Source organism: Haliaeetus albicilla, chromosome 22 (assembly GCF_947461875.1).
Source record: "Haliaeetus albicilla chromosome 22, bHalAlb1.1, whole genome shotgun sequence".
Taxonomy (NCBI): Eukaryota; Metazoa; Chordata; class Aves; order Accipitriformes; family Accipitridae; genus Haliaeetus; species Haliaeetus albicilla.
In genome coordinates this window covers 8,588,284-8,614,066 of record NC_091504.1, presented here as the reverse complement: position 1 = coordinate 8,614,066, position 25,783 = coordinate 8,588,284, and the positions used below count along the sequence as shown (strand labels likewise).

Genomic DNA, 25,783 nt, shown 5'->3' with positions numbered 1-25,783 from the left:
CCAACTCTCCCTCAGGGCCCTCAGTGGGGCGTGAGTGAGCGGCTGGGTGGGCACTGTGGCCCCTGCCAGCAGTAGGGCTGGGGCACCAGCTGGGCTCCCCAGGGGCACTCCAGGCCGTAGGGAGGACATGGTGCCCCTGCAGCACCCCCCTACCCAGCCGCTACGGGTGGGGTCGGGGGGACCCCCGCCCCACGGGGAGCCCCACAGGTAAGGGCTGCCCACACCCATCATGGCGGCGGCAGGGGCTTCGCGGACACGCCCCTCCAAGGGCAGGGGTCTCGCGAGGCTTCGAGGCCTCGCGGGAGCAGCCGCGTCGCCACGGTTACGCGACGCAGGGCCTCCCCTCAGGCAGGTAGGTGGCGGGTTCGCGCCCCGCCGCCGCCCCGCGTCCCCGGCGGCTTCCTGGGGCCGGTGCGGGGCTGCAGGCCGCACCCCGAGGCGTGAGGGCCCCCGGGCCCGTCGGTCGCGGCAGAGAGGCAGCGCTGAGGGGGCTGCCAGCCTCAGGGCAGACACCGATACCCCGCACCCTGGCTGGGGTAGCTGGAGCTGAGGGAGCGCGAGGCAACCGGGGGGGTCCTCGGCCCAGCCGTGTCCCCCAGAGGAATTTCACGCCCGCCGGGGCGGAGGGTCCGCAGACAAACCTGTGGTGAGGGATGGAGCCGGGTCTCCTGGGCCTGCATGGGAGCCGCTTGGGCATGGGCTGGCAGCCACAGGCCTTCGACCCCGCAGGCCCTCGTTTAAGTTAAACAAGAAGCAAAAGAGAGCCCAGGGCCATACCTTGTGGTGGGGAGAGCCCCGCCGAGAGCAGCCTGTCACACCGAACCCTTCCCGTGTGCACGGAGGAGCCGAGAGCTGCAGCTGGGTTAAATTTACAGAGCCGGATAATTTTCACATTATGTTTCTCCCTGTCCTCCCCCTGCTCCTCGTGAGAGATTCATCACTGACAAAGCTGTGTGCTTTCAATGGTGTTTTGACAGCCAAGCCCTGAATAATGCTAGCAACCACGGCTGCTGTGTCCTGCAGATGTTTCTGGGAGAGGAATAGATAAGTTTCAGGTTTCTTTCCTCTTTCTTTTTCCTGCAGAGCCATGGAGGTCCCTGCAGGGCTGTCTGCTGGAAAGGAGTCCTCTGCCTTGCCCGCTGCTGCAGCTCTTCCCAATGAGTCACAACCAACACCAGCAACACCAGTACAGATCACAGTACTGAAGGCGCAGGACCTGGTAAAGTTCTTCTGAAAATGTCTCTACTGGTTTAATAAACAAGGCCAGAACGATTCTGTGTGCTGTGATCCCATTCGAGACCAGGTGTGAGGTGATAAGGCTGTAGGAAGGAGTGGTAGAATATTGGAAATTCAGTGATGCCACGCTGTGGCTTCCTCCTCCCCGCTGAGGGCTTGTTTGCACAGAGTACAGGCTTGTCATTCAGGTAGATTGGGGAATGCACCTCCTCAGCAGCAGTCCAGAGATGCTGTGTTGAAATGTATCTCTCTGCCTTCTCTGCCTAACTGTATGTAAATGGCAGCTTTTTAAAGCAAAACACAGGGAAAACATGTATCAGTGAGACAAATACTTCTAAAAAAGATCTCACCTTGGATATAAAGTCAGATTTTCATCCTGGCTACAGTGGTTTAAATTGTATTGAAACCAATAGGGTGGCTCTAGTTTTTTAAAAAGGCAGTGGCTCCAGTGCAGTCACAGCGCAAGACTATGAGCTGATTCCAATCAAACCATGACTACTGTGATTTCCATGTGCTGCGTGATACACCCAGCTGTCCTTAAAGTCTTCTAGAGGAACTGGCATTTAGCAGGGAATGCAGAGGAGAAGCTCAGCTACTGCTGCAAGCAGAAAAATGCAAATCCCTGCTTCTGCTCTAGCAGCAGACAAAAAAAAAAAAAAAAAAGCAAAACAAAAGCACCTGCCTGTTTTTTTCACGTTTTTACATTGTAGTATTTGAATACCTCTCACACCGATAGATTCAGCAAACAGCATCATTTTAGGTGAGAAGTAGAAGGTAAGAGAAGGGAAAATAGTGCTGAAAATAATAGACCAGTGGACTGATTGCATCCGGAATGTTGCTTTGTGGTTCTGATTGCTCCATCTTAGAAAAGGCTATGGCAAAAGGAGAGAGGGTTACAAAAGTGCAATAATAAGAGCAACAATATGAAAAAAATTCCAGCTATAAGAGTGTGGAATCTGCTTAATTAGAGGTAATGTAGAGAAAGATGAGACAAGAGTCTAGGATAATTAATGGTACAGAGAAAGGTTAATTGGATTCTTCTGTTTAGCCGTTCATAGAATATATGCTCAAGGAGACGGAAGGACTGAAAATTAAAACCAAGTGAATGAAATCTCTTTTTGTGTTAGAGCCAATATGGAACTAATTACCCCAGTGACATGGAGAGAGGGAGCTGAGGGAGAGGCCTGTGGAGGTTAGGCATCCCTGTGGCTCAGGACTAAAGACAAGCTGGGTTTGGGTGCAACGGTCCTTGTGGTCAGGGCGGCAGCCGCTCTTCCCTGGATAAAGTAAACCGTGTTTCTCCTTCAGGGAGGCTCTTCGGTAACTGTCTGTCTCAGCACTTCTTGTGCTGCTGTGGAGGTGCCTGGTGCTGCCTGCTTGGCCAGGGCTGCCCGGGCATGCGGATCCCTGCTGCCATGTGCTGTGCTCTCACCATCCCTGGTCACCCATGTTTAAGACCCTCTGCAGAGACATTTTAAAATTTGAACCTCCTCATCTCTGCTTAAAGCAAGTGATATGAAGGTGGTGTAACAACAAATTGCAGAGCTCCCCAAATAGCTTGCTGGAGCCCTTCTTTGATTTCAGGGCATTCTGCAGCCAGACGATATACACAAGTGTCCTTTGAGCTCAGCCATGTAGCTCAGGAGCTACTTTCTTAGTCTCAAGCTTCCTGGAAGCACAAAAATATCTTTGGAGTATTTTTGGATTAGCTTTAGATGTGTCTTTAGTTGCCTTTCCTGGGGTGAAGCCTGGACCTCTCCATCTCCCCTGCCCTGCCAGCAGCTGGTCTTGATAATCACTGGGGCAGCACAGCATAGCGGAGCAGGAAATTTCCCTCCTAAAAACAGGGAAGGGTGAGGTCTCAGCACAGCCAAGCTCTGCTCCTCTTCCCCATTCCTGTGGTAGAACAGCTAAAGACCTGACCAGTGAACCCTGTCCTGGGCGCTGAACTGAGTTGCCTGCCAGAGGCAACTTTGATCCTGGGCCTGTTGCTGCAGAGCCAACTGCACAATGCGCTGTTTGTTTGACAGAAAACTATCAAAAGCAACGTGTCAGTAACTTTGGTGCATGCAGAGTTCAATGGAGCAATCTTGGGAGACTCCTCCAAGACTGATGTCTTGCCAGATGGGACAGCGAACTATAATTTCACGACCAGCTTTGAGTGTAGTCCTGATGGGCCCAACTCCTTGGATGACATTGCGCAAAAACCTGTGCTCTGTAAGTACCTGACGCTGAATCTCTCTCCTTGGAGGTGGGTGCTGTCAGCTGCTCCGCTCTGCCTGCCTGCTGCAGGAGTCATTCATTCAAGAATAGCACTTCAGCAGCAGCAGTGGGGGGGTCTCAGCACTTCTGTTCCATCTCTGCCCGCTGGAAGAATCCCCTTTCATGTAGGCCTGTGCTCCTTGGCTTGGCTGCTCTTGTCAGCCTTGTGAGATGAAGTAGGAGCATGTGCCAGAGCTGACACAGACCCTTTGCAGCCCCTGAACTGCTGGTCTGAAGCTGTCTGAGAAACTCTGCCAGCTCTCTTTTTATCTCTCTAGTGACAGTGATAGAAGTGTTGCAAAGGGACCAGAGACAGAAGGAGAAGACTGTGCCTCTTGGCCAAGCTGTGGTGGACCTTCTACCTCTGCTGCAAGGTACAACATTGACTTCCACAGCCTCCATAACCACTTCTTACTCCCTGGCACTTTTTGGTCTTTGCTTATGGACCCCTGACTATAACTTAACCTGCTTTTGACAAAATGCACTTCATAGCATCTGTAGAAAGCTGGGTCCAGGGGATGAGGGGGTGACATCAGTAGCTCAGCGTTAGGAGTTAGACCATGATTTCTCTACAGAGGGTCTCACTTTATGCTGTTCTCATTCCTGTTTCTTCCCAGGACAGCGTTCATTTAAGGTCTCAGCTCCTTTGTATGCAGTGCCTACCTCTCCGTTAGAAAGCCTTCACCCGGAGGCCAAGGTATGGGGAATTTGGAACTGTTCCTTCACTCATTCGGCTCTCTGCTGCTTTTTAATGGGAAGGCGAGCATGACTCAGCCACATAGCTCATCACAGATATGTTACGGCCCTATATGTTACAAGCTTGGAGGCCTTTCCTACTATTGACGTCTGTCCCTAGTTGCCTATGATAGGTGAGATCATGCTAGGAAATGTTAATGTTTGCAGCTACCAAATTGCTCTGGAAAAAATATTCAAGATGGAAAGCATAGTGCTGAAAAAAACAGAAAAAGACAAAGGCTGGATTACCTGCCCAACTTTATTAGTCTTCCTTTCTGTGGATAAAATGTCTGAGGCCGTTATTGTAGAAGCTTTGACTGCCTTTCCTGCAAGGTCCTTATTCATTCAGCTGGTTGAGAAGTACCCAGTGAATAAAGCAGGGAACGAAGTATGAGACTGGGAAAATGTGTCTCATTTTGCTCCTGAGTCTGCCTGCAGTTAGCACTGGGAGTGAATTGGAGGGGCGGATATTGCATTAACTTTTCTGTGTTTAAGAGGTGTTACATAGTAAGCAAGGCAGGGGGGCACTCATTAGGGAGGAGATTTAATAAATGCTGACCAGCTGGTTTTTCGTTGCACACCATCCATCCAGGGTTGGGACAGGTAATTAAAGGCTGCATACAGAGCATGGAGATAGGGCAGAGTCAAAGTGTGGCCCTAGCTTGCCATGCTCTGAATCACCAGAGGAAAATAATTATTTTCCATCCCTGATGTACTTTCTCCATGGCTCATTTTATGAGACCCTGACTCTTTCTCCCTGGCTTGTTTTATGAGACCCTTGGGGCATATGCCATGCCCCGAGCAGGCTTTGATTTAAACAAACAAGTATCACAATTCAGACAAATTGATCATGAAATTCCTTTCCTATGCTGGTCTGTTTTCTTTTACGTCTGAGGTGAGGAATAAGATAACATTATACATTCTGGCCTAGGGTTTCTGCTTGCTTCTCCCTCAAGTGCAGGAGAGTTATAATTGTCTAGTTACTGGCTCTATTTTATCCTTTTCTCACAGGGTGGCCTTGAAGTGACAGTGTGCACCAAAGAGCCCCTGCTTTCTGCAGCGCAGCTTTCAAATGGTAACCTCCTGAGTGTCACACTGGAGGCAGCTTATTCTGTCCCTGAAGCGTTTGCTGCCACTGGACCCCTGCAAAACTACATGGCTTGCTTGCAAGTACCAGCAGCTGGGGAGGTGAGGATTGGTCCAGGCATGGTGAGATGGGTTTTGGCTGCTACAAAATGGATTGTTCTCCCACACTATGCACTGAAGAACAAATGTCCAGGCCTGTGGGGTGTACAGCTCCTGTGCTTGTGTAACAGCAGCCTTTGTTGCGAGTGCTCAGGGTCTCTGTGGCATGACATATTTCTTTAACACAAACGAAGATCTGGATTGAAACTGGCAGGGTTTTTTGCATATGGCTATTTATTTTTTCTCCATTCTTTGTATGCTTGTGGTGGAGCGCGTTTTCCAAGCCAGGCCCCTGCACTGATGCTTTGCTTTGTTGGACCCAGCTCGGAGCAGCTGGCACTTGCTCCTGCTCATGTTGGAAATGCAAGTCCTTTCATTCCTGTGTCTGTGCAGAAGGAATTCCCCTTGCTCTTCAAGAATGGCATCCTGAAGCTAGCTGGTGAAAAAGAGCCATTACCCCGGCCCAAAAAATGGCCCCTTGCTAACATCATGGCCCCTGGCGCTCTGAACATACCCAACGCCTTCATTGTTGGTGGTCCCTATGAGGATGAGGATGGAGAGCTCAACAAAAGAGAGGTGAGGAAGGACTGACAGCGTCATGGCCGGAAGAGAACCAGCAGGTCTCACTGAAGGGACTGAGAAAGACTTGCAGAGACTTGTTACGGGAGGAAGGCGGGTGGTCAGTCCTCTGCGCAGTGTCCAGACACAGAGATGGTTCCCCTGGGACAGTGGGCATGCTAACTCACCGCAGGAGAGTTCCCTAGGGTGCATGTGGCAGGTCCCATCCCCAGAAAGCTACCCACTCCTGAGCTGCTGGGCTGGGAGTTGTATTATCTCCTTGTGAGCCAGGCTCAATACTAATGGGCAGGGAGGGCTGCTAACTTACTCTGCTAGGATGGCCTGGGTATGGTCAGTTGGACACCTCTATCTGACTCCCATTCTCTCCCAGGGAACATTTTTGGGGATGATTTGGGGATGATGCAGGCTGTGGAGATTGCTGTCCTGGCTCTGACCGTGCACTATTTCTCACAGGACAGGGAATTTAGGATCCAAGCAGAAAGCACAAAGAGAATTGTATGGGACATGGAAAGGCGTTGTTACCTGGATCCTGCTGCAGTAGTCATGTAAGGGACCTGAGAACCTCCCTTCCAGCACAGAGTAGTGGGAAAAAAACACCCCAGAATGCACTCAGCTGAGTGACCTAAGGCAGGGGGCAGCAACATGCAGGTGCTCTCAGACCTCTTATGTGGTCAAACTGTGGCTCTGCCTCACCTCCCTGGCTCCTATGGCTGGCTGTTGGCCAAAGGTGTTCACATAAGCAAGGGAGCAGCTAACTGCCTTTAATTGCTGGCAGCAGCTTAGTTCTGCTATGGTGGGAGAAGGTGAATTGGCTGTAGCTGCTGTCTCCAGGCCATAAATGCTCGCTCATGCTGCCAGTAACTGGAGCCGGTGGCTGTTGCCTCCACAGTTTGAAGGAAGGGGCAGCAGAGTTACGGTGAGCAGACATGGAGTGGAGTGGCCCACACAGCTCTCCTCTGAGCTGCTAATTAAGTTTTGCTGAATTCCCAATACATTAAAATACTTTCACTCCATGTGGGCACTCTTCATTTGCTTTTTTATTGGATAAACATTACCTTTAATGGCTCCAGATATGCTCAAGATCAGGATGAGTATCCCATTTCTCTTCAAATCCTGCTACGTTCTTGGCCTCAGCTGCATCATGGCTGTAGTTTCACAGCCAAATTGCTCCATGTGTGGAAATACTCCCTTCTATCTGGTTTGATTTTGAACCCCCCCACACACACTTTCATCAGCCTGCCTGCTGTTTTCAGAGTTACCAGGCATATGGAATGGGAGCTCAGGGTCCACTCGCTCTGTGCAATTCAGGATTTATACCAAAGTTAATCATGTTCCTTCTTATTCATTTCATTTCTGAAGTAACCAGGAAAGAGAGAAAACCTGGTGTGTTGCTTTCACAATTGTTTTATAGCTGGTTGTGCCATAAATGCACACAGAGGTAGATGGAGAAAATGTACCAAGCCTGCCCCAAAGCATACGTGTCCCAGTGGCCTGAAGGTGCTTGCTGTGTCTCACGGGAGTGGGTCGGAGCAAACCCAAGGGGGGGATGTTTTGGGGCTGCTGGAGCAGAAGGGAGGGTGGTGTGGCTCTCCAGCTTGGTTTCTGCATCTTCTCAGTGCTCTCCTTTTTGTTCAGCCTGCAGAAGCGCATTGCGGAGTGCCGGTACTGGCCCATGGAGGTCTGCGGGATGTCTGTGACCTCATCCAGCAAAGGGAAAACTAGCAAAGCCGACAAGGTAAAAGTGGGGAGGGATATGTTGTTCTGGCTTGTGGAGCAGCATTGCGTTATTGAGCATTTTCCTTTCAATGCCTTTGTAATAGCGAACCCAGCCTTGAACCAGCCAAAGCGAGTCAGAGAGCTAGAAGCTTTGTAAAGGGATTAATCAGTCTTATAGAGCTGTTAAATAGACAAAGGAAAATATTTTTTCCTTCTGGCATACAGAGCTCTCGCTGACAGTCTGTGGTAGCTTGGTGGAAAGGGGTCAGGGAGAGGGTGATTTCTGAGAATTAAGGTAATTCACTGAGCTTATCTTCGGCCAATGGGGTTTTGGAACATCTTGAAGAAATTCATGCCTTCTTTCTCAGAGTGTAAATAAGTTATGCTTTTGCACATAAACTGGGGTGGTTTAACAAAGAAACAGCTCCTTAGCTAATGGTTCTGTTCCTGGCAGCTGGTCGTGTAAGAGCTCCTAATCTGTTCCAGGACAAAGTCATATAAGTTGGTATAAATTCCTTTCAGCACTCACTGGTGCCAGGATTTTGCAGCTCTGATGGAGATCCCTATCCCTTACTCTCACCAGTCTGCTGCTAGCCTGGACTCTCAGACCTCCTTAGCTACCTGATTTCTGTCAAACCTGAGATACACAGCTCTGATAGGGTCACTTGGATTTCTAACCACACAGTTGATAATTTTGCAACTGTATCTCAAAAAGACCATCCTGAGGAATGGCACAATGTGGGCATTAGAGAGAAAAGCTGCCCTGCAAGGATTGGGATAAAATTGATATTCTACGTATCAAATGACTCCAGTGTATTCGTCCAGGTTGTCTTGGCTGTGTGCCAGTGACAGAGAGCCCCTGGCTCATCAAGTGCATCAGTTTTCTGTGTGGCCTCTTCTTAATGGGATCGGTGACCTTGTTTCCTTAAAGAGAATAACAGTCCGTTCAGTATCTCAGTCCCTTGCTCTGCGTTTCCAGGGAGATGAGGACAAGCAGATTTTCTTCCATGGCGTGGCATATGTCAACATGGTGCCTTTGCTGTGTCCTGGTGTGAAGCAGATCCGAGGCGCTTTTCATGTCTTTACTTACCAAGACAGCGAGGTATTCGAGAAGGTGAGAGCAGACCAGACAGCCAGGCTCTGCTCCAGCTCTGCAGCTGTGTTTGCACAGAGTGGGGTTGGGAGCAGGCAGCATGGGCAGTGTGGTGTTTGGGAGAAGGCAGCATGGGCAGTGTAGTACTCGGAGGCTGGCTCTGAAACTTCAGCACCCTTCTGGTGGTGGAGAAAAATAATGAGACAAGCTTTTAGATGCAGACTTCTCAAAGGCAGGGGATTTTTGAGCATGCGGGAGCAGGTTTGGGGGCTGAGAGAAGCTCTGAATCTCACTCCACTCCCTTCTCTGCCAGCAGCTGAGCAGGGAGAGCTGTGAGAACACTCCTCTCTCCACAGTCTGGAACATGGGCAAATGAACTGCATTGCTGGGAAGAGCAAACAGTAGCTCTAAAAGGATAGCGTTACCCCAGGCAACAACCAAAAAAGCTGTCACTGGAGCTCTTTCAGCTGTAGCTCATGGAGGTTTATTTGTCTTTGAGTTTCTCCCCCCTCTGTTACTAAGAGTGACAGTTACATCTCCATTTTCCCACAGTACTCCCAGAACAGACCTGAGCTTGTTTCAGGAGGGCAGATGCACAGCCTGGTTTTCCTGCCCATGGCCCCCATAGCGCTGCTGTCCAGGCCGCAGGAGCCGGGTGAATTACAGCCCTTCTCCCTGCCTCCATGCTCCTGCTGGCTGTTGCAAAGCAGGGCTAGGCACACAGCTGTTTGCTGGTCTCTGCTTCGCCACCGTGATTAACGGCCTCTTGGCTGCATGGTACTTCTTGTCCTGTAGCATTTATCTGTTGCAAGTGAAGTGACACATGCTCTCTCTGTCGTTCTCATTCTCTGATTTTGTAGATGCTTTGGGCTGCTCCTTGGCCTTGGTCTAGACAGTCTCAGTAGAGCTGCTCCATCCTCTCCCCAGGATCCCCTCAGTTCTTGCTAGTCCAACTCGTATAACAGTGACGGCTGAGAGGGAGCCACCTGTCTAGGTGGTCAAATGGTGTCTAAACAGACAATGTGAAAAACCTGTTCCTTGCAATTCACTGATGTGTGTCAGAGAAGCTGCTCCACACCAGAAGGTGAGCCAGGAGCTGTGACTCATTGCAGGACAGGAGGGGGCACCCAAGAAATTGCAGAGCAGACCTGGTGAGGGTAGCCAGATTCACCTAATGGTCCACATCACCAGGCAAGTCCATAGCCGGGAGGCAGGTCCAGGATCAAGCCAGGAATTCAGGTCAGCAGGTCAGGATCAGTGCAGCACGGGGCTGGGTTCCAGCATATCTACCACATAGCTCAGACAAGAATCAAGGGCCAGTGCCTCAGTAAAAATGCAGCTCTTGAGAGAAGACAGGGAGACCCTACTGAGGCTTTCTCAGGCAGCTCTTTTCTTAGTCTAACCTGAGGCTTCACAGCTATACAGTATCACAGCTGGCCTTGAGCACCGACAGCTAAACTCCTAGGAGGGGAGGATGAGCTTGCATAACTTCTTAATGCATTTAGGACCCTGACAATGTGTTTTGTGATGTGGGAAGTTGAGGCAAAGGGGTGGGGTAGCCTAGTTTGTCTTTTCATTCCCTCTGTTACCTCTTTTTTTCAGACCAAAAGTCAGCACAGTGTTCTCCGGGATCTCAGAACGCAGCTCAGTCTGACTAAGGAAGGGTCATGGACCCCAGGAATCAGTACTCCCCTTTCCAGAGCTGTTCCCAGCAAGACACGGAAGGAAGACAAAGAGAAAATCACCAAAGATAAGGATTCCAACAGAAGGGTAAGGTCTAGAGAGGCATATTGCAACACGGTTGCTCCATTTCTACATCAGAGGTAGTTGGGGCATACAGAAAGCAGGGACTGATGCTGTGTTGCCTCAGCCAACTGAGAGATACTAATTATCTTGACATTTTAGTACATGCTGCCTGAAAAATGTACAACTCACATCCTGAACTTGCGAAGGTGTGTGGTTTATTGAATCTGAAACAAGAGACGTCTTTCCTTTTTCTTCAATAGATGTCCAACGCACCCAAAATCCAGTTGTCAGATGCCACTGTAGAAGCTGAAAATGTCACATATCTCAGCCTTGATGGACAGGTAATTATGTATCTCCAAAGAGAAGGAAAGACTGCTAGACCATCACTGCGCCACTGTCTCACACCTTTCATGCAATTAAATTCTTCAAGAGTGATTTGGACAAGGGATGTTTTACGTAGATGCTGTCCTGGAGTTCTTCCAGTGACGTCCAGCTGGAGGGCAGTCTAGCGTTGAGCTAGAAGGTCTCTGTAAATAATCAGGCATTTATTTAAAAGGGTTCCTTCATACTTAGCTTCTTCCTCAAAATGTCCAGAATGCATATTCGTTCTGCAAACAGATTGATTATCTGGGTTTTTTCCTTTTTCCTAGACTGGTTTCTTGAGCTGAATTTTGCTGCTGTAGATCATTCTGAGGGCAGGTTATAAACAAGCTGTATTTCTGCAGTTTGAAGCGGATTTGCTGATGATCTGTAGCTATATGCTCAGTCTTTCATCATGCCAGTAAGGGCTCTAGACAGCACAACACTGAGAGAGCAATGTTTATCTTCACAGCAATACGTTGAAGCAGGAACGTTCCTGGTGGTGGAGATAAAGCTGGACAAGGCCTTAGTACCAAAGAGATTGCGAGAGGAGCTCACCAGACGGTGCGTAAAGACATGCTGTAATTCTGGAGCTGACAGCTCATTTCTGCAGCATAGAAACAGGGCTGTACAGCGAGCCACCCCTTTGGAGTGCTCTGTAAGGACCAGCTGAGGGCCTGAGCCAAAGCCCACTGGAATCAGGAGGAGAATTTGGCCAGACTGCTTAAGAGCTAGCACCTGGTGTGTTGGGAAAACACTTGCGTTCATCCGAGCTGGCATCTCCCTGCCATTCCTCTCAAAAAGAGAGACACCGGAGCAGCACAACAGTGTCTGCGTTCCCATCCAGGCTTTGTTTCCCATTAATCCCCCTGGGCTTGCCTCTTGCATGTGATGTTCAGTTGCTTGGTCAGGACTGGCCACCAGTGTGGACTGCCCTGGGTAGCACTGCTGTAACTTCACCATAGCATTCTGTCACTTTTTTCCTTTTCGGAAGTTTTCTCACTATCTTCTACCTATTCCTCAGCTCTTACATTAGTTTTCACATCTTTGCACTGTAGAGCTGCTCTCTCATCTCTGCTGCTTTGAGTCCTCCACTGTCTGCTTGATTTGAGGCAGTTTCTTCTTGTCCAGTGGTAGCCCTGCTGTGTCACAGTCTAAGAAAGGCCTAGTGTGTATAATTTATTGAATAAAAAAGAGAAAATGCAGCAAACGAATAAAGTGTAACAAGTGCAGGTGGTATGTCTCTCTCAAACAGAAATATAAGCAGCAGCCATTCTTTGAAGGGAAAGTACGTGTGTTGTCTTCTGTGCTGCCTGCTGTATTCTAGGAAGAACAGGTTGAGGAAGGCGAACTCCCCCTTAGAATGGACCTTCTCCTGGCACTTTTTATACCATTTCTACTCTACTGCAACTTGCGTGAATTCGGTGTAAATCCTCCTCGTTCACCTGCCACGCACAGCTGCAGATATCAGACCTGAAAAATCAGCCCTCCGGAGTCATGGGAAAGGCTCTGTTTTGGGGAGCTCCAGCTGATGACACGTGTCCTGGCAGATGAGATCAACAGTGATTTCCCCAGGTTGTTAATGGTTTTCTTTTTCTCATCTGAAAGCAAAGCAGTTAGGTTTTCATCAGTACCACTGGCGGAGGTAACACGTCAGTGATGGGTGCTGTTCTGAGGCTGGGTGAGGGTAGGATTGTGAGCGTGGGAGTGCTGCCCACTTGTTCAGGTTTTTTGGCTTCCCAAGCAGCAGTGACGGGTCTCTGCAGAGCAAAGGGACCACTCAGAGCCAATGACACTAGACCACACAGCAGAGAGTGCAAGAGGGCTTTGTGTGGGAGAAGTGGCCAGGGCTTGGGACCTGGAGAAGGTGGCTGGTCAGGGGCTCTGTAAGCTGGCAGAACAGCTACAGGAGTGGTTTACATTTGGTGGGGAATAAGCAATTTGCTAATTGGGTAGGAGCCATCACAGGGATGTGACACCTTTGCTTGGTGGGCCGGATTGTGTTCTAAGGACTGAAGGTGTTTTGGTACCAGCAAGTAGGAAATCTTGATAAAAATCTCAATGAATTAAGGCTGTTTCGACACCAAGGATTTTAATAAAATCTTAGAAAAAATTACGGTAATCCTAAGGGCTTTTGATCCATATTTGAAAGGTCATTGTAACCCTAGTAGTGGTACAAACAGGGTTGGTATGGTGTCTAGGGGTCAATGCATGGCCAAGAGATGAGGTGCCACAGCTGCACTGTGCGATGTTGGGAACTGATGGATCAGGTGGCCTGGGATTTACAGTGATAAAATTCTTCAGAGCTTTCGTCAGGTTTGTTCCTTTCTTACAGCTCTTCTGGCAGACCCAGGAGGCTATGAGTTAAAGAGCTGCTTCTCTAGGAGAGCGTTTTTGATTGCTAGCAATATCAAATGTTAACCCTATTATGATGAGCTACAAGCATTGAATGTAGGTGCCTGGTCTTTACAGTTCATCCTTGGTCTGCAACTTCATTTTCCCCCGCCTGTGAGGTGTCTCAGGGATACGATGACAGGCTGGAGCCCTCGCACTACAGGCTGCCTGTGCCCAAGACAAGCCAATGTTGCTGGCAGTGTATCTGGGTGATCTCTTCTGTCCTCTTGTTGACAGGGTCAAGCAGATGATTCCTCCTCGCCCTCCATTGCCTCCCCGGACTGCAGGAGCCAAGAAGGTACGAGCAACAACCTGCGGCCTTCCACCACTCTGCCACCTCACCCTGCCCTCATCCCTCTCACATGAGAATTTCATTCTCAATCGCAGCCACACAGCAACATGTAGATGAGGTTTGAAGAGGAAATACACAGAAAAGAAAACTTCTGGATGTGTTATCTTCGCAGTAGTATGCCTTGGGAAACCATTCCTGGGCAGCGTCGCTCATGTTCGCAGCCCATACGAAGGGGAGAGATGTAGCAAAGGCAGGGAAGGCAGCAGTGTGGGGGTGTTTGGAAGGAAATGGAGCACTGGGGAAAGAGGTTGCCAGAACCTTATGTTTACCCTGGGCAGTCCCAACAGTTTCTTGTCTCAGACTAGCCTGTGTGCCTCATCAGACCCAGACAAACGTGGACAGAATCAGCCCTGACCACTCTCAGGTCACCCAGAATTTTTGAGGACTTTTGTGTGTGTGACGTCCTCAGAAAATGGTCTGAGAGTGCTGGCTCATCTTCTGTGGGTACCGAGCAGCCATCAAAGAAGAATGTCCTCGGATGGCCCCTGGCTAATGGTAAATTCAAAGCAACGGTGGGGGAAGAAGCAGCACTTCAATAACTGATCCCAGTGCTGCTGCAGAATTGATTTGTGCTGGACTGTCTGGAGTGCACAAAGTGATACATTTTGATTATCACAGTGCATGGAAGCTTCTGTCACTGAGATTATGGAGATTACAGACTCTGCTGAAGAGGGCTGGCCCATGGGTTTAAAGGATCCCAGCAAATGAGTTATATTTTAGTCACAGCCAATGATACTGCTATAGAAAAGACAATGATGACTGAAATATTGGGTTCTGATTGAAAGATATAGCAGAAGCAATATCTAATTATGAAGGAACTCTTTTGTATTTACTTGTCAATATTTTTGTGGCCCTTGGGTGTGGTCAGGAAAGGATGTGTGACAGACTAATTGAGACTTGAGTCAGGTGGAGTTTATGGGAGGTGTGGGCTCTGGCAAATAAAATAACGTTTCAAGGTTGATGGCATAAGTGACTTGTGAAGTTTCAGTATTTATTTATTTATTTCCTAGGCCGTAGAAGATTATCACAACCATGTCACGAGCATTGCCGTTGCCATCCTAAGTGAATACCATGAGCTCTTTGGGAAGCAGCTGCCTGACCAGGGAGCAATAGACCACCAAACCCTGGAGGAACAGAAGCGTCAGCTCAACTTTGAGCTCAATAGCTCTGGGAAATATTTTGCTTTTAAGGAACAGCTAAAGGTAAAGAGACCATTTGTGCTTTTCACTTCCCTACTTGTTTTGTCTTGGCAATTTCTCAGTGAGGAACTGCTGCTCCATGGTGGTAACTTAGGATCATGTGTTACTCCAGAATCCCTTCCTGCCACCCGGGGCTGTCACAGCGGGCATGTGGGGGAACAGGTTTTTCCTCTTAATGGACCAGACACCAAGCTGCTTTCATTACACACCGGGAGAACTTTTCCTGCCAATGGGGAGAAACTCCAAAGCTGGTCACATCCATTTGCCCCATGCTTATAGCCTGAGGAAGGCACAGCTGACTGCTCTTGCACACTCACAGTCCACCCTGGCAGAAAAAGGGGGTTCCCCTCTCTCAGCTGGTTGGCCTTGGCCATGCCTTGGCCGGAGACCCCCTCTCTGTGCCGAGGGGATGAGCATTCCCACATGTTGACCCTAAAGGGGCACCTGTGTCAGGGAGAGTCAGGGCTGGGAGGTGGGAAAGGAATTCACCCCTGCTTACTTTTTTTACTTTTATCAGTGCTGGGCTGCATTTCTTCCTCAGAACCAAGTTGGAGCTTCAGGCAAAATCAGTGTGTTCTGGCTCTGTGTGATTAGGGAGCTGGTGGGGGGTGCAGGGGGGACCTGCCTTGTCTAACAGTCGCATGTCTCCACAGTATGCTGTAGTGAAGATTGTGAGGGAGAAATACCTGAAGACCACGGCATTTGAGACCGAGGAGCAGTTCCAGTCATTTCTCAGTGAGCTCTACGTGTACCTCATGGACGAGATGCACATTGCCCTGAACCAGGTAGGGAGAAACCTCGGTGACTCGGGACATGACTTCACTGTGGATCCAGGGCTAGACACAGCATCTAGTGAAGGCAGGAGGACTTTTGCCTTCAAGACAGAAGGAGGCTCATGCTTTCATTTGCTGCAGTTATCACATGTGGGCCCCAAGCCACACTCAGAGGCAGAGTCCAGCACATCTGTATCCTTCTGCTACAAAATCCTGATGGTGGGATATGTGTGAGATGCCACTAGTAAAAGCTGCTGTAACTGGTTCGTGGTGAAGGTGACTGGGTCTGTGCCATCTGCCCGTCACCCGGGCAGAGCACAGATCTTCCAGCATGAGCTGGGGTCCCCAGTAAGTGACACCACAGAAGTTTGACGTGGTCTTGATCTAGGGGATGCTTTTACTTGTCACAACTGCAAATAGTGGATATTGCCCTGTCCCTGTTTGGCAGAGGTACCTGGGATGACAGGAATGTGTCCCACCACAAACAGGAGCGGAACAGCTTGCCTTTCCAACCTGCCCTGCCCCAGCCATACCAGGCTGTACTTGGCACAGTGCTGGACTGGGGACTGCTGCTGTACTGGGACCATGTGAACCGTTCTTACCCTCCCCAGGGCTAACACTCTGTCTCACTCCCTACCAGCTACTGTCTGAGGAAGCTGCTTCTCCTGCCCCTCTGTCCCGCACAACTGAAGAGCAGCTCTGGCTCTTTGCTCGTGAAGCTGAAGTCAACAAGGACTACAAGCTGGCATCTCTCTACCACCAGCAGGTAAAGGAGCCCCTGTTCTTTCCTGCCTGTCTCCCGTGTGTCTGGGCTGGCAGCCAGCACGCCATTGCAGCCGCATGGGGCCCGTGTTGCTGGTTGCTGACAGCTCAGCCAGCCCTGACTGTTGTGTAGGGAGGAAGGAGATGAACGTGACCAGGATACTCAGGCTGAATGTGTGAGGGATTTTCTAGGGAGATGCTGCTCTCTGGAGGATGTGAGACAGAGCCTGGCCAGGTCACTGAGGACTTCAGCCTCGAGGCCAGGGGAAATGGGATGAGTTGGTCCAAAAGGCGTGCTGGGTCAGCACTGGGGACACTGGGCCCTCTAACAGGAGGCTAGGAGGAGGTCAGCTGAAGCTGGAGGACGTGTGTTAGGTGAGGGAGGCTTAGAGGAAGCCCAGCACGATCCCAGTTAAGGGAAACCCTAGCATGCGATAGACAAGGGCTTGATTGTTGCTAAACTGGGCTGGGGTGACCAGAGGAAAACTGTGGTTATTCCAGAGTTGTCTTCCCAGTCTGTTGTATGTGCTGAGCATGATTGCAGCAGTCCTCACTCCAGCGATGATCTCTTTTGTCTAGAGGGTAGCTCAGGACCAGCACAACATCCAGTACTGGCTGGACTATGGGGCGTTCTGCCTCCTGCTCGAGGAAACAACCAAAGCCCAGGAGTGCTTCCAGCAGGCTCTTTCTCTGGACCCCCATCACATCCAAAGGTGCTGTGTGCTCCTGCTGGGTGGGTGGGAGGGTAGGGGGTGTCCCCCACACCACTGCCTGGGGCCTGCAAGGCTAACTTGTCCAACCCTGTCCCCAGCTTGCTGCTGTGCGGGATTGTGGCTGTCATGCTGGAGCACTATGAAGAAGCAGAGATTTTCTTTGAGGACGCCTGCTGCTTGGAGCCATCCAGCATTGTAGCCTGGACGCTTTCAGGTACAAAAGCAAGCCAGTCTGTGTGCTCAAGGAGTTCCTGACAAGCATTGCTTCTGCCCCTGATCTTCTTCTCCCTGCTCTAATCTGAGGGCTAAGGGAAGGACTTTGCTAAGGGTTGGATGTCTGCTTATGCTGCTCTTTCTGTCTCCCATAGGTTTGTTTTATGAGCTGCAGAATAATAATATTCAGGCGGAAATGGCCTTCCGTGAGGCTAAGAAGCTACTGCAAGCACAGCTCGCCAAGGAGAGGAGCATCCCTGAGGCTGCTGAGGGAGAAGAAGGGAAAAAGCACATTTCTGCTGGGTGTGTGAGGTCTCCCAGCCCAGGCCCAGGAGAGTGCTTGCCAGGTAACACAGCCAAAACCAGGAGGTGCCCTAGCATCAGCAAGGAGGGGGCACGGAGCAGTGTGGGAGATGGTGAACAGTGGAAGGAGAGGAGAAATTTCTGAGTATTTCTAAGAGGAGAAATACAAAGGGTAAAGGAAGGAGATGTGGACTGTGAGCTAGAATAGACTGACCACAAACTACACCAGTGAGAGACAACAGCAGCAAGTGTGCTGCTTTAAATGATGAAGCTTTCTGATAGCAGCACAGCTGATGCCTTGTCTTACCCACAGCCTAGCGATGGACCAGTCTTTGCTTTTATTTTTCTGCCCCAGGCCAGTGCCGCTGATATACCGATGTGTGGGCAGTGGCCAGGGTGGCTGGAGGAGGCGAGCGTGCTTTTTGAGGCTTTGGGAGGGCAGAGCTGCCCCTGTCACACATTAGGGTCATCCAGGTTTAGCTATCATAAAAGCTGTTGCTGTGACTTCCCAACACAGCTTGGAAAGCACTGCCTCACCAATTCAAAGGGCAAAACAGCTGCTCGGTGGTGACCCTGAACTGAAGGCTTCCTTTGGAGCCTCACTGAGTCCAGCCTCACCCTGAGCCAAGACTTTCTGTCCCGCGTCCCAAATATTTGGCCAAGCTGTGGGAAATGTTGGCTGGCTTTATTTTTAACGTTATCACCACTCCATGCAAAGTGCCTCAGGCAGTCAGGCCTTGTGTCATATGCCTTTTTTTGCTCTTTCTGATTATGAGGGAAGGGATATTGCCTCATTTATACCTGTTTCTAGCTTCACATGGTAATCTTGTACTCAAAACCCCAGACCCAGGTATTGCCTCCTGCAAAGAAATTTCTTGCCAGTTCTGAAAATCTGATAGATCTTTTATATTTTCTCTCTTCCCTATTTCTGTGGAATCATGCTCCAAACTGGACAGTTTATGGCAAACTCTTTGTTTGCACCTAATGGTTCTTGGGGTTTTCATTCCAGAGAAGGTTCCAGATGGCTCAGCTGACAAACTGTCAGAGGTGGTGGAGCCTGCCCTGGTCTGTGTGGCACCTGAGGAAGAGGCTACTGCACTGGAGGCAGCCCTGGAAGGTTAGGGGATGGAGGCTTGGTGTGTAAGGGAGAGCCCAGTGCTGGGAGATGGCCTCGTGTGATCAGTGGGGAGGGGAGTAACTTGGGAGCACTGAGCTGTGGCCATCCTGATGCCAAGGCAAGGCATCAAGGCTTGTTCTCTCTCCCTAGCTGGGGAATCTCCAGGCAAAGCAGGTTCATCCCGATTCTCAGAGCAGCACATCTCAGGATGGACAGCAGGCGGGTGAATGCAGCTCTCTCCCTATGTGTCACTGCACCCAGTGGCCTTCGTCTGGCTGCTCAGATGTCTCTCTCCTGAGATGCCAGCTCTTAAACTGTCCCTACGGATCTCCTCTGGTCATGTGTTGTGTGATCTGCCTCCTCTACAGCTCCACTCTCCAATGGGTGGCAGAGATGGCAGTGCTGGGTGCTTCAGGTCCTGCTGGGTTGATTTTGGGAGGCAGGAGCCTCACTGTAGATAACTCTGACAAGCTTCAATCATAAATTCCTACCTTTTCTTCCTCTGGACTGGAAAATTTGTGGGTCAAGAGCATCATTTCTTTTTACATCTCTTAGAAAACTTAAGCCCTTCAGAACGAAATGTTGAGTTAATCTCTACTTCAGCCTCCCCTGCCACCTCCTGGGTTTTACACCATGTTGCTGGGATTCCTCTGTCCCTACCAGGGTCTCAGTCCCTGCTCTTGCTTCAGGAATAAAAAGCTCAATTTGGGACTGATGGAGAAACGTTTTCTTGCAGCACCATCCCCTGTTTCAGGACTTAGCCAACCTCCCTGCACAATCTTCATGAAGGCAGTGGAATTCCTGATGAAAGTCAATGCTGTCCAGGTCAGCTCAACGTGGAGTGGAGGAATGGGAAGGGAGGTTTGGTCTCCTTCCCTGGGTTATTACCAGAGAGCTGGTGGCAAGCTTCAGCAAGCCCCTTTCTTGGGCTCAAAGAACAAGCTGTGGCTACCCCAGATGCCAAGCGCAAGAGGGAGCAAAACCACCACTGCCCAGAAATACAAAACTGTGGCCAGGCAGAGTATTCAGACCAAAATGCTGGTTGGGGACACAGTCATCTCAGGCAGGTGAGGTTCTCGGGGTGCCTCAGCTCAGTACTGCCTGCTGTGGAGGGAACAGCCAAGTCAGAAATGGTGCAGATGTGCTCTTCTCTGTATGTTCAGAGATGAGATGCATTACTGTGATGCTTCGAAGGCACCAGTACTCCTTTCTTGTTTCAGACACTTGCGTATGTCAGAGTAATTTTTGTGTCACCTGTGAAATGTCCCTGTCCCACACAGTTGTCTCTGAGGAATCTCTCTGACTGCCACATTATGCTGCCTGCCTTAATTTTACGTGGCAGAAAGAGTTGCTTAAAGCAAAACAAAACTAGAAGTAATGGAGGTGAACATTCAAAGGAGGGGAAAAAAAAAATCTTCTGTCTGTTTTCTGTTCATGGAAGTCAAATAGGTGCGAGTCAGTCCTCCTGTCTTGTCCTTCTGGGGGTGCCCATGGTTTGCCTGCTCTCCTAACCACGCTGGTGTGCCATTCCTCCACAGTTTGTTCACAGGGCCCTTGCCCATGAGCTGCTGAGCCTTGAGGGAGGTCCCTCCTGTGCATACTACCTGGCGCTGGCCCAGACTTACTTGCTGAAGGAAGATCTCTCCAAATGCGAAGAATGTCTCTGCGAGGCCATTAGGATTGACTACATGGTAATTCTGTGTGTGTTCCTGGGGTGTAGCACGGTGTCTCGAAGCAGGACAAACGCCGCAGCAGACCCTGCCTGTGTTGTTGCTGTGTGTGAACCTAAAGCCCATGCTTTGTTTCCACTTGAGCAATTCTAACGCGAGGACAATCATAGCTGATGAACTACATCAGGCTGTGGCTGCAGCACTGCCCTCCTCATTACCTCACTTATTACTTGCCTTCTGTCATCTCCTGCACAGACAGGCGGCATTTGTGAGTGAGGACTCTGCAGCGTCTGCCTTTCTTTTCCCTCTGAACATGTATATCCTGATCCTCTTTCCCTCTGTGGGTGAGTCAGGCTCGGTTTCATGAGAAACAAGCTTGCTATTCAGCAGAGAGGGAAGGCGGCTTTGGAGAGTCAGGTTGAATGGAAGGCAGAGAGGGCAGTGAAGCTGACATCTCAAAATGCTGTTTGCGTACTCACCTGGGGAGCCTTGCATGAGCCAGGACACCATGCAGGGAAAGGCTGGAGGGGCCTCCCATTGCTGCTGTTATGCAGGCAGCCCTTGACTTGATTTTAATTCTGTACGTAAAATCTGCCCTGCTGTAATCAAACACTGGCCAGCTCTTCCTTTCTGCTGACTACAGGGGTCCCTGCCTCTCTCCCAGGTCTCTCTCCCTCCCATCTCCCAGCCATGCCTCACTCCTGGTTTTGTGTGCACAGAATCCAAATGTCTGGGCTCAGAAAGGGCACCTGTGCTACCTGAAGAGGGACTTTGGTGAGGCAAAGGAGTGCTACGAGCGAACCATCAGTTTTGTGGAGGATGCTGCAGATATGCACTTCGTCTGTCTGCGCCTGGGCTCCATCTACCTGGAAGAGAAAGAGGTGAGGAGCCAGCAGGAGTGGTGGAAGGGGATTTGCCACACAGCAGGAGATTCTAGACCCCAGGGACAAGACGTGATTTTCTCTAGCTATAGCCAAGACCTCACAAGACAGCAAACCCTTCTGGAGTGCTCAGCTCCTTGGAGCATGGATCTGCCCTGTTCCTTTGTGTCAGTCCCAAGTCCCAGTTGCAATGTCTCAGGGTGCTGCTGAGCCATTTCTCATCACCCTAGCAATGAGGGTGACTTTTACATCACTGCATTAGTACCTGCCAGCACAGAGCCACTGTGTTGGGGGCAGTGGGCAGGCTCTCAGCCCCTGCAGCAGTGGTGGGGATGGTGGGTGTCTGAGCCCTACTGGAGATGGAGTGTTTGGCAAATTCCTGAGGAGGGGGGGGCATCTGCAGAGTGATGCGTTTGATGCAGAGAGAAACATGATTGTCTTTCTCCTGGCAGTACGGCCAGGCGAAGCAGACCTACCTGCTTGCCTGCAAGAACTCTGCATCCTGTCTCACCTGGCTGGGGGTGGGAATCGCCTGCTACAGGGTAAGTGCAATTACCTTCAAGTCATCTGTGCTTTAATTGGCTCTGTGGCATAGGATGCAGGACTTGCTTTTGCATGATCCCCTTTAATAAAGTAAAGCTTGGCTGCCTGTGAAAGCAATGCTCCTGAAGGCTATCATGTGCCATGTGCTGTCACAGTCCCAGTGTGGCACCCTGGGCTGCTCGTACGGGAGATGTCAGAGGCCGGTCACCCTCAGCAGCTGCTCTGGGAGCACCAATCCTTGCCCCCCTCATCCCACTGCCAGGGCCTGCCAGCACCTCCTTCCCCAGGCTGTCATGGCAAGCACATAATCTGGGTCCGGGCTTTGCTCTGAGTGCCTGCCTGCACATGACCTGCATGTCACCACGAAGGAATTGAGCAGAATGTCAGCAGAGAGGAATCTCGGTGCTTTCCCTGCCCAAAGGAATCCAGCACCTCTGAAGGGCTGCCAAGGACACCCAGCCACCAGCAGCGTGGTATCTCCCAGAGGTACACCTCATGAGGTTCCTCCAAGGGAGTTTGGCTGAGGGATGCAAACAGGGAAGGAACTTGAACTTCTGTTTCCCCCTTGGCCAAACATACACCTCCTGGGAGGCTGCGGACTCGAGCTGGGGAGGTGAATGGTGGCCTGGGAGCTGGCTGCAGCCCACCAGGCACCAGCCAGCCCTCCTGCCTCCCGGGAGCCACTGTGCAGCAGGAATAGGGATCAGGACCGGAGTCATGTTTCCTCGTCGAGCTGGACCACTCGGTTCCCAGAGGCGGAGGTTAAGGCATTTGTGCTGCTTTCCTTACAGCTGGGGGCTGATTTGTAAATAAAGTGTGTGCTCCCACAGGGGTCGGGAGGCAGTGGTGAGAGGCTTGCCCTCCAGACCAGAGAGCTGGGTGCTGGCACTGAGGATAACTGGTTGTCTCTGCCCTAAATCCTGTCCCTGCATCCCTATCAGGGAAACCCTGCTAGACACTTTTGTTGCACTGATTTCTTCAGCTGTTAGAGCAGATGCCCATTTGGTTCTGAAGACCTTTCTGCCTGCTATTTGCCTTTTGTCCACACCTCTCCTCCTCTCTCTCAAGCTGGAAGAGATGGTGGAAGCCGAGGATGCTCTCTCTGAAGCAAATGCCCTAAGTAACACCAACGCTGAAGTGTGGGGATATCTCACCCTCATCTGCCTGCAAGTGAGTGCCCAGCCAGCAACTCCCGCTGCCAGCCTGATAGAGCAGGGGGGTTTGTTTTATTGGCATCTGTTTGCGAGCCTGAAGAACACGTTGTAGATCTCGGTGGTAACAATAGTTTGGGGGCTGCGCTCGGATGGCAAAAGCAGCGTCCTTCCTTGCTGCCTGTCGTTGCCCGATGCGCATATTCCCCTGGGGCATGTCCTTCGTGCTGAGCTTTCTTATGATACGTTATTTCGCTGAGAACCTGCGGGATGATTTCCTCACTGGTTGCTTGTGTGTCCTTTCTCCAGGGAGGACGGCAGCTGGAGGCAGAGCAGTGCTACAAATACACCGTCAAGGTTTGTGTCCTGCACTGCTGTGGGGCAGGCAGGGCAGGCAGCGTGTGGGCTGCCGGTGAGCAGGAAGGAAGCCGGCCCGGAGCGTTCCCTTTTAACCTGCAAGTTTAGTTGGACGATGTCGGGTAGCAGATCTGACAGCAGAAGACGTGGCACTGGAAAAGCTGCCCTTTCGGAGCTCTTGCCCTCTGCTGCTGCCCTCCCCATGGTGTCCCGGCTCACGGCCGATACCGGCAGAGCGTGGAAATGGCCCTTGTTAAATCTCCCCTGTTTCCCGGGGAGTCCCGGGGGGGAGATCGGTGGGATGCAGCCCGCAGGGGTGTGTGGGGGCCCTTGGACTTGCCTGACACCCCCCCCCCGCCTTTTTCCTCCAGCTGGGCCTGAGGAACGACGCGTTGCTGCGGGAGATCCGCGCCGCCCAGCAGCGGCTCGGCTTCGGCAACCCGGCCCCCCCGAGCACCCCCTCCGGGAAGGGGCCGCCCCGCCGCTCCCGGCCCACTCCCGCCCGCCGGGACCCCCGTTCTACATAAACTCCCCGCGACCCGAGGGCTCCTTTCCGCCTCTACCGCGATCGCCCCGCGGTCCCAGAGCGCCGGGAGCGGGGGTACCGCCGTCCGCCCGCCCCGGCGGCCGCGGGGGGACGGGACGGGACGGGGGACGGGACGGAGGACGGAGAACGGGACGGGACGGAGGACGGCCGCCATTCCCCACGCGTCCGAGGGGGGCGGGGCCACGTGACGCGCCTCCGGCGCTCCCCTCGGCGGGGCGGGGCGGCGGGCGGCGCGCGCGGGACGGTTGAGCCGGCGGCGCGCGCCATGGCGGCAGGGAGCGGCGGGCCGGGGGCGGCGTTCTCGGGGCACGGAGGTACCGGGGCCGTCACCGGGGGCGGCGGGTGCTCGGGACACGGAGATAACGGAGGCGTCGCCGGGCTCGGGGGGCGATACTGGATCTGGGGGGAGTCGGAGTACGGAGATACCGGAGGCGTCACCGGGGCTGGGGGGGGGGGAACTCGGAGCACGGGGGTAAGGGGGGCGACACCGGGGCGGGAGGACTCGGAGCACGGGGTTACCGGGGCCGTCACCGGGCTGGGGGCATAGGGGCGACACCGGGGCTGGCGGGACGCGGGTCACGGAGATAACGGGGGCGTCACCAGGGCTGGGGAGACTCGGGGCACGGAGGTCATGGGCCCGTCACCGGGACTGGTGGGGGACTCGGAGCACGGACGTACCGGCGGCATCACCAGGCTTGGGGCACGAGGGCGATACCGGGGCTGGGGGGACTCGGGACACGGAGATAACGCGGTGTCAACAGGGCAGGGGACCTCAGGATACAGGGACATCAGCGGGGTCCCCCGTACAGGGGGTAACAGGAGGCGTCCGGGCGGGGGTACCGTTCCCCCACCGATCCCGGTACCGGCAGCCTGGCAGCGTCCCTACCTGAACATCTTCAAGCATTTCCGCGTGGAGGAGTGGAAGCGCTCCGCCAGGGAGGGGGACGTGGCCGCCCTCACGGTAACGGGGGCACCGGCACCACGGGGTAGGGGGGGGGGACCGGTTGCAGGTGGGCAGTGCTGACACTCCCCCCGCCCCCCAATCACCCCTTTCTGTGGTTTCGGAAGGATGCGAGGCTGAAGGGAACCGTCTACCGGATCCGGGGCTCTGTCCCCACCAGCAGCTACCTGCAGCTGCCCCGGACGGGGACGCAGTCGCTGGGGCTGGCAGGGCGCTACCTCTACCTGCTCTTCAAGCCCATGGCCCGCAAGCACTTCGTCGTCCACCTGGACGTCGCCACCGAGGTACATGATGCGTGGCGGCCTCGTTAAATCACCGCCGTTAGCGTCGTGGCCCGATTGGAGGACCAGGGTGGGTGGCAGCGGTGGTCTTCTGTGCTTGGGGAGTGCAGAACTTGGTTGGTCTTTGTTGCTGCTGGTGGGTTACCCCAGGCTGGAGATGGTTTCCATCCTCGTGGCATCTCTAGTGGGGACAGGGGACGTGGCCAGGCGCCTTCTCCTCTGCAGCATTTCCCTGCCAAAGCCACCAGGGTGACTAAAGCTCTGTGCATGTGTCTGTCTTCTCAGGAAAACCAGGTGGTTCGCATCTCTTTCTCCAACCTCTTTAAGGAGTTCAAATCCACAGCCACCTGGCTGCAGTTCCCCTTCATCTGTGGAGCAGCCAATGGCTCAGTGTACGACTGCACGGCCAGGGCGTCCAGGCGGGGTGAGGAGCGTGTGTGGTGCAGGCGCTGCTGCCTGCGGCACAGTTGGGACCAGGCTGGCAGGTCACTACCGAAACAAATTGTTAGGAAATAAACTGAGTTCAGAAGTTGACTTGATGCGTTTGAGGAAGGTGAAGAGTGGTGGTCCTGAGCAGGAGAACCTCAGCAGCTGGAAGGTCGGAGCGGTAGCTCCTAGGAGGGATGTCCCCCATCCCCATTCTCCCAAGCAGTG

At 52.2% G+C, this 25,783-nt stretch overlaps 2 protein-coding genes across 14 annotated transcripts in view; both read left to right on the top strand.

The window, feature by feature from the left end:
- Nucleotides 1-1,027: 1,027 nt before the first annotated feature.
- Nucleotides 1,028-24,004, top strand: CFAP70 (cilia and flagella associated protein 70). 4 transcript variants are annotated; one of them, XM_069809643.1, is made up of 27 exons: nucleotides 1,042-1,219; nucleotides 3,267-3,453; nucleotides 3,777-3,872; nucleotides 4,116-4,195; nucleotides 5,245-5,421; nucleotides 5,812-5,994; nucleotides 6,451-6,542; nucleotides 7,633-7,732; nucleotides 8,693-8,827; nucleotides 10,409-10,576; nucleotides 10,813-10,893; nucleotides 11,385-11,476; nucleotides 13,544-13,604; nucleotides 14,669-14,860; nucleotides 15,511-15,642; nucleotides 16,271-16,396; nucleotides 16,972-17,105; nucleotides 17,204-17,319; nucleotides 17,474-17,665; nucleotides 18,631-18,738; nucleotides 19,475-19,563; nucleotides 20,277-20,429; nucleotides 21,128-21,289; nucleotides 21,742-21,831; nucleotides 22,901-23,002; nucleotides 23,293-23,340; nucleotides 23,712-24,004. In XM_069809643.1, the coding sequence occupies exons 1-27, from the start codon at nucleotides 1,088-1,090 to the stop codon at nucleotides 23,865-23,867; spliced, it is 3,384 nt and encodes a 1,127-aa protein (XP_069665744.1). In that variant the 5' UTR covers nucleotides 1,042-1,087; the 3' UTR covers nucleotides 23,868-24,004. The 4 variants fall into 4 exon arrangements, 3 of the variants coding, with proteins under 3 accessions (XP_069665746.1, XP_069665745.1, XP_069665744.1); XM_069809645.1 differs by lacking the exon at nucleotides 8,693-8,827 and having other exon boundaries at nucleotides 1,041-1,219; XM_069809644.1 differs by lacking the exon at nucleotides 18,631-18,738 and having other exon boundaries at nucleotides 1,041-1,219.
- A 112-nt stretch (nucleotides 24,005-24,116) lies between these two features.
- The window catches only part of WDR90 (WD repeat domain 90), a 32,114-nt gene continuing 30,447 nt past the window's right edge, over nucleotides 24,117-25,783 (top strand). For 7 of the 10 annotated variants that reach the window (XR_011329273.1, XM_069809650.1, XM_069809651.1 and 4 more), the window contains exons 1-3: nucleotides 24,504-24,848; nucleotides 24,956-25,132; nucleotides 25,415-25,553. Coding sequence is in view for 8 of the 10 variants with exons in the window: in XM_069809650.1 (XP_069665751.1) it covers nucleotides 24,519-24,848; nucleotides 24,956-25,132; nucleotides 25,415-25,553 (646 nt within the window). In the remaining 2 variants the exon portion in view is untranslated. Of the gene's footprint in view, nucleotides 24,202-24,497; nucleotides 24,849-24,955; nucleotides 25,133-25,414; nucleotides 25,554-25,783 lie in introns of those variants that run through there. The other 3 variants (XM_069809652.1, XM_069809653.1, XR_011329274.1) reach the window with 3 other exon arrangements.

Coding starts and splice junctions, on each gene's coding strand:
- CFAP70 (XM_069809643.1), top strand. CDS start 1,088: ATGGAGGTCCCTGCAGGGCTGTCTGCTGGAAAGGAGTCCTCTGCCTTG. Junction 3,873..4,115: donor CCTTCTACCTCTGCTGCAAG/GTACAACATTGA, acceptor GTTTCTTCCCAG/GACAGCGTTCATTTAAGGTC. Junction 10,577..10,812: donor ATAAGGATTCCAACAGAAGG/GTAAGGTCTAGA, acceptor TTTCTTCAATAG/ATGTCCAACGCACCCAAAAT.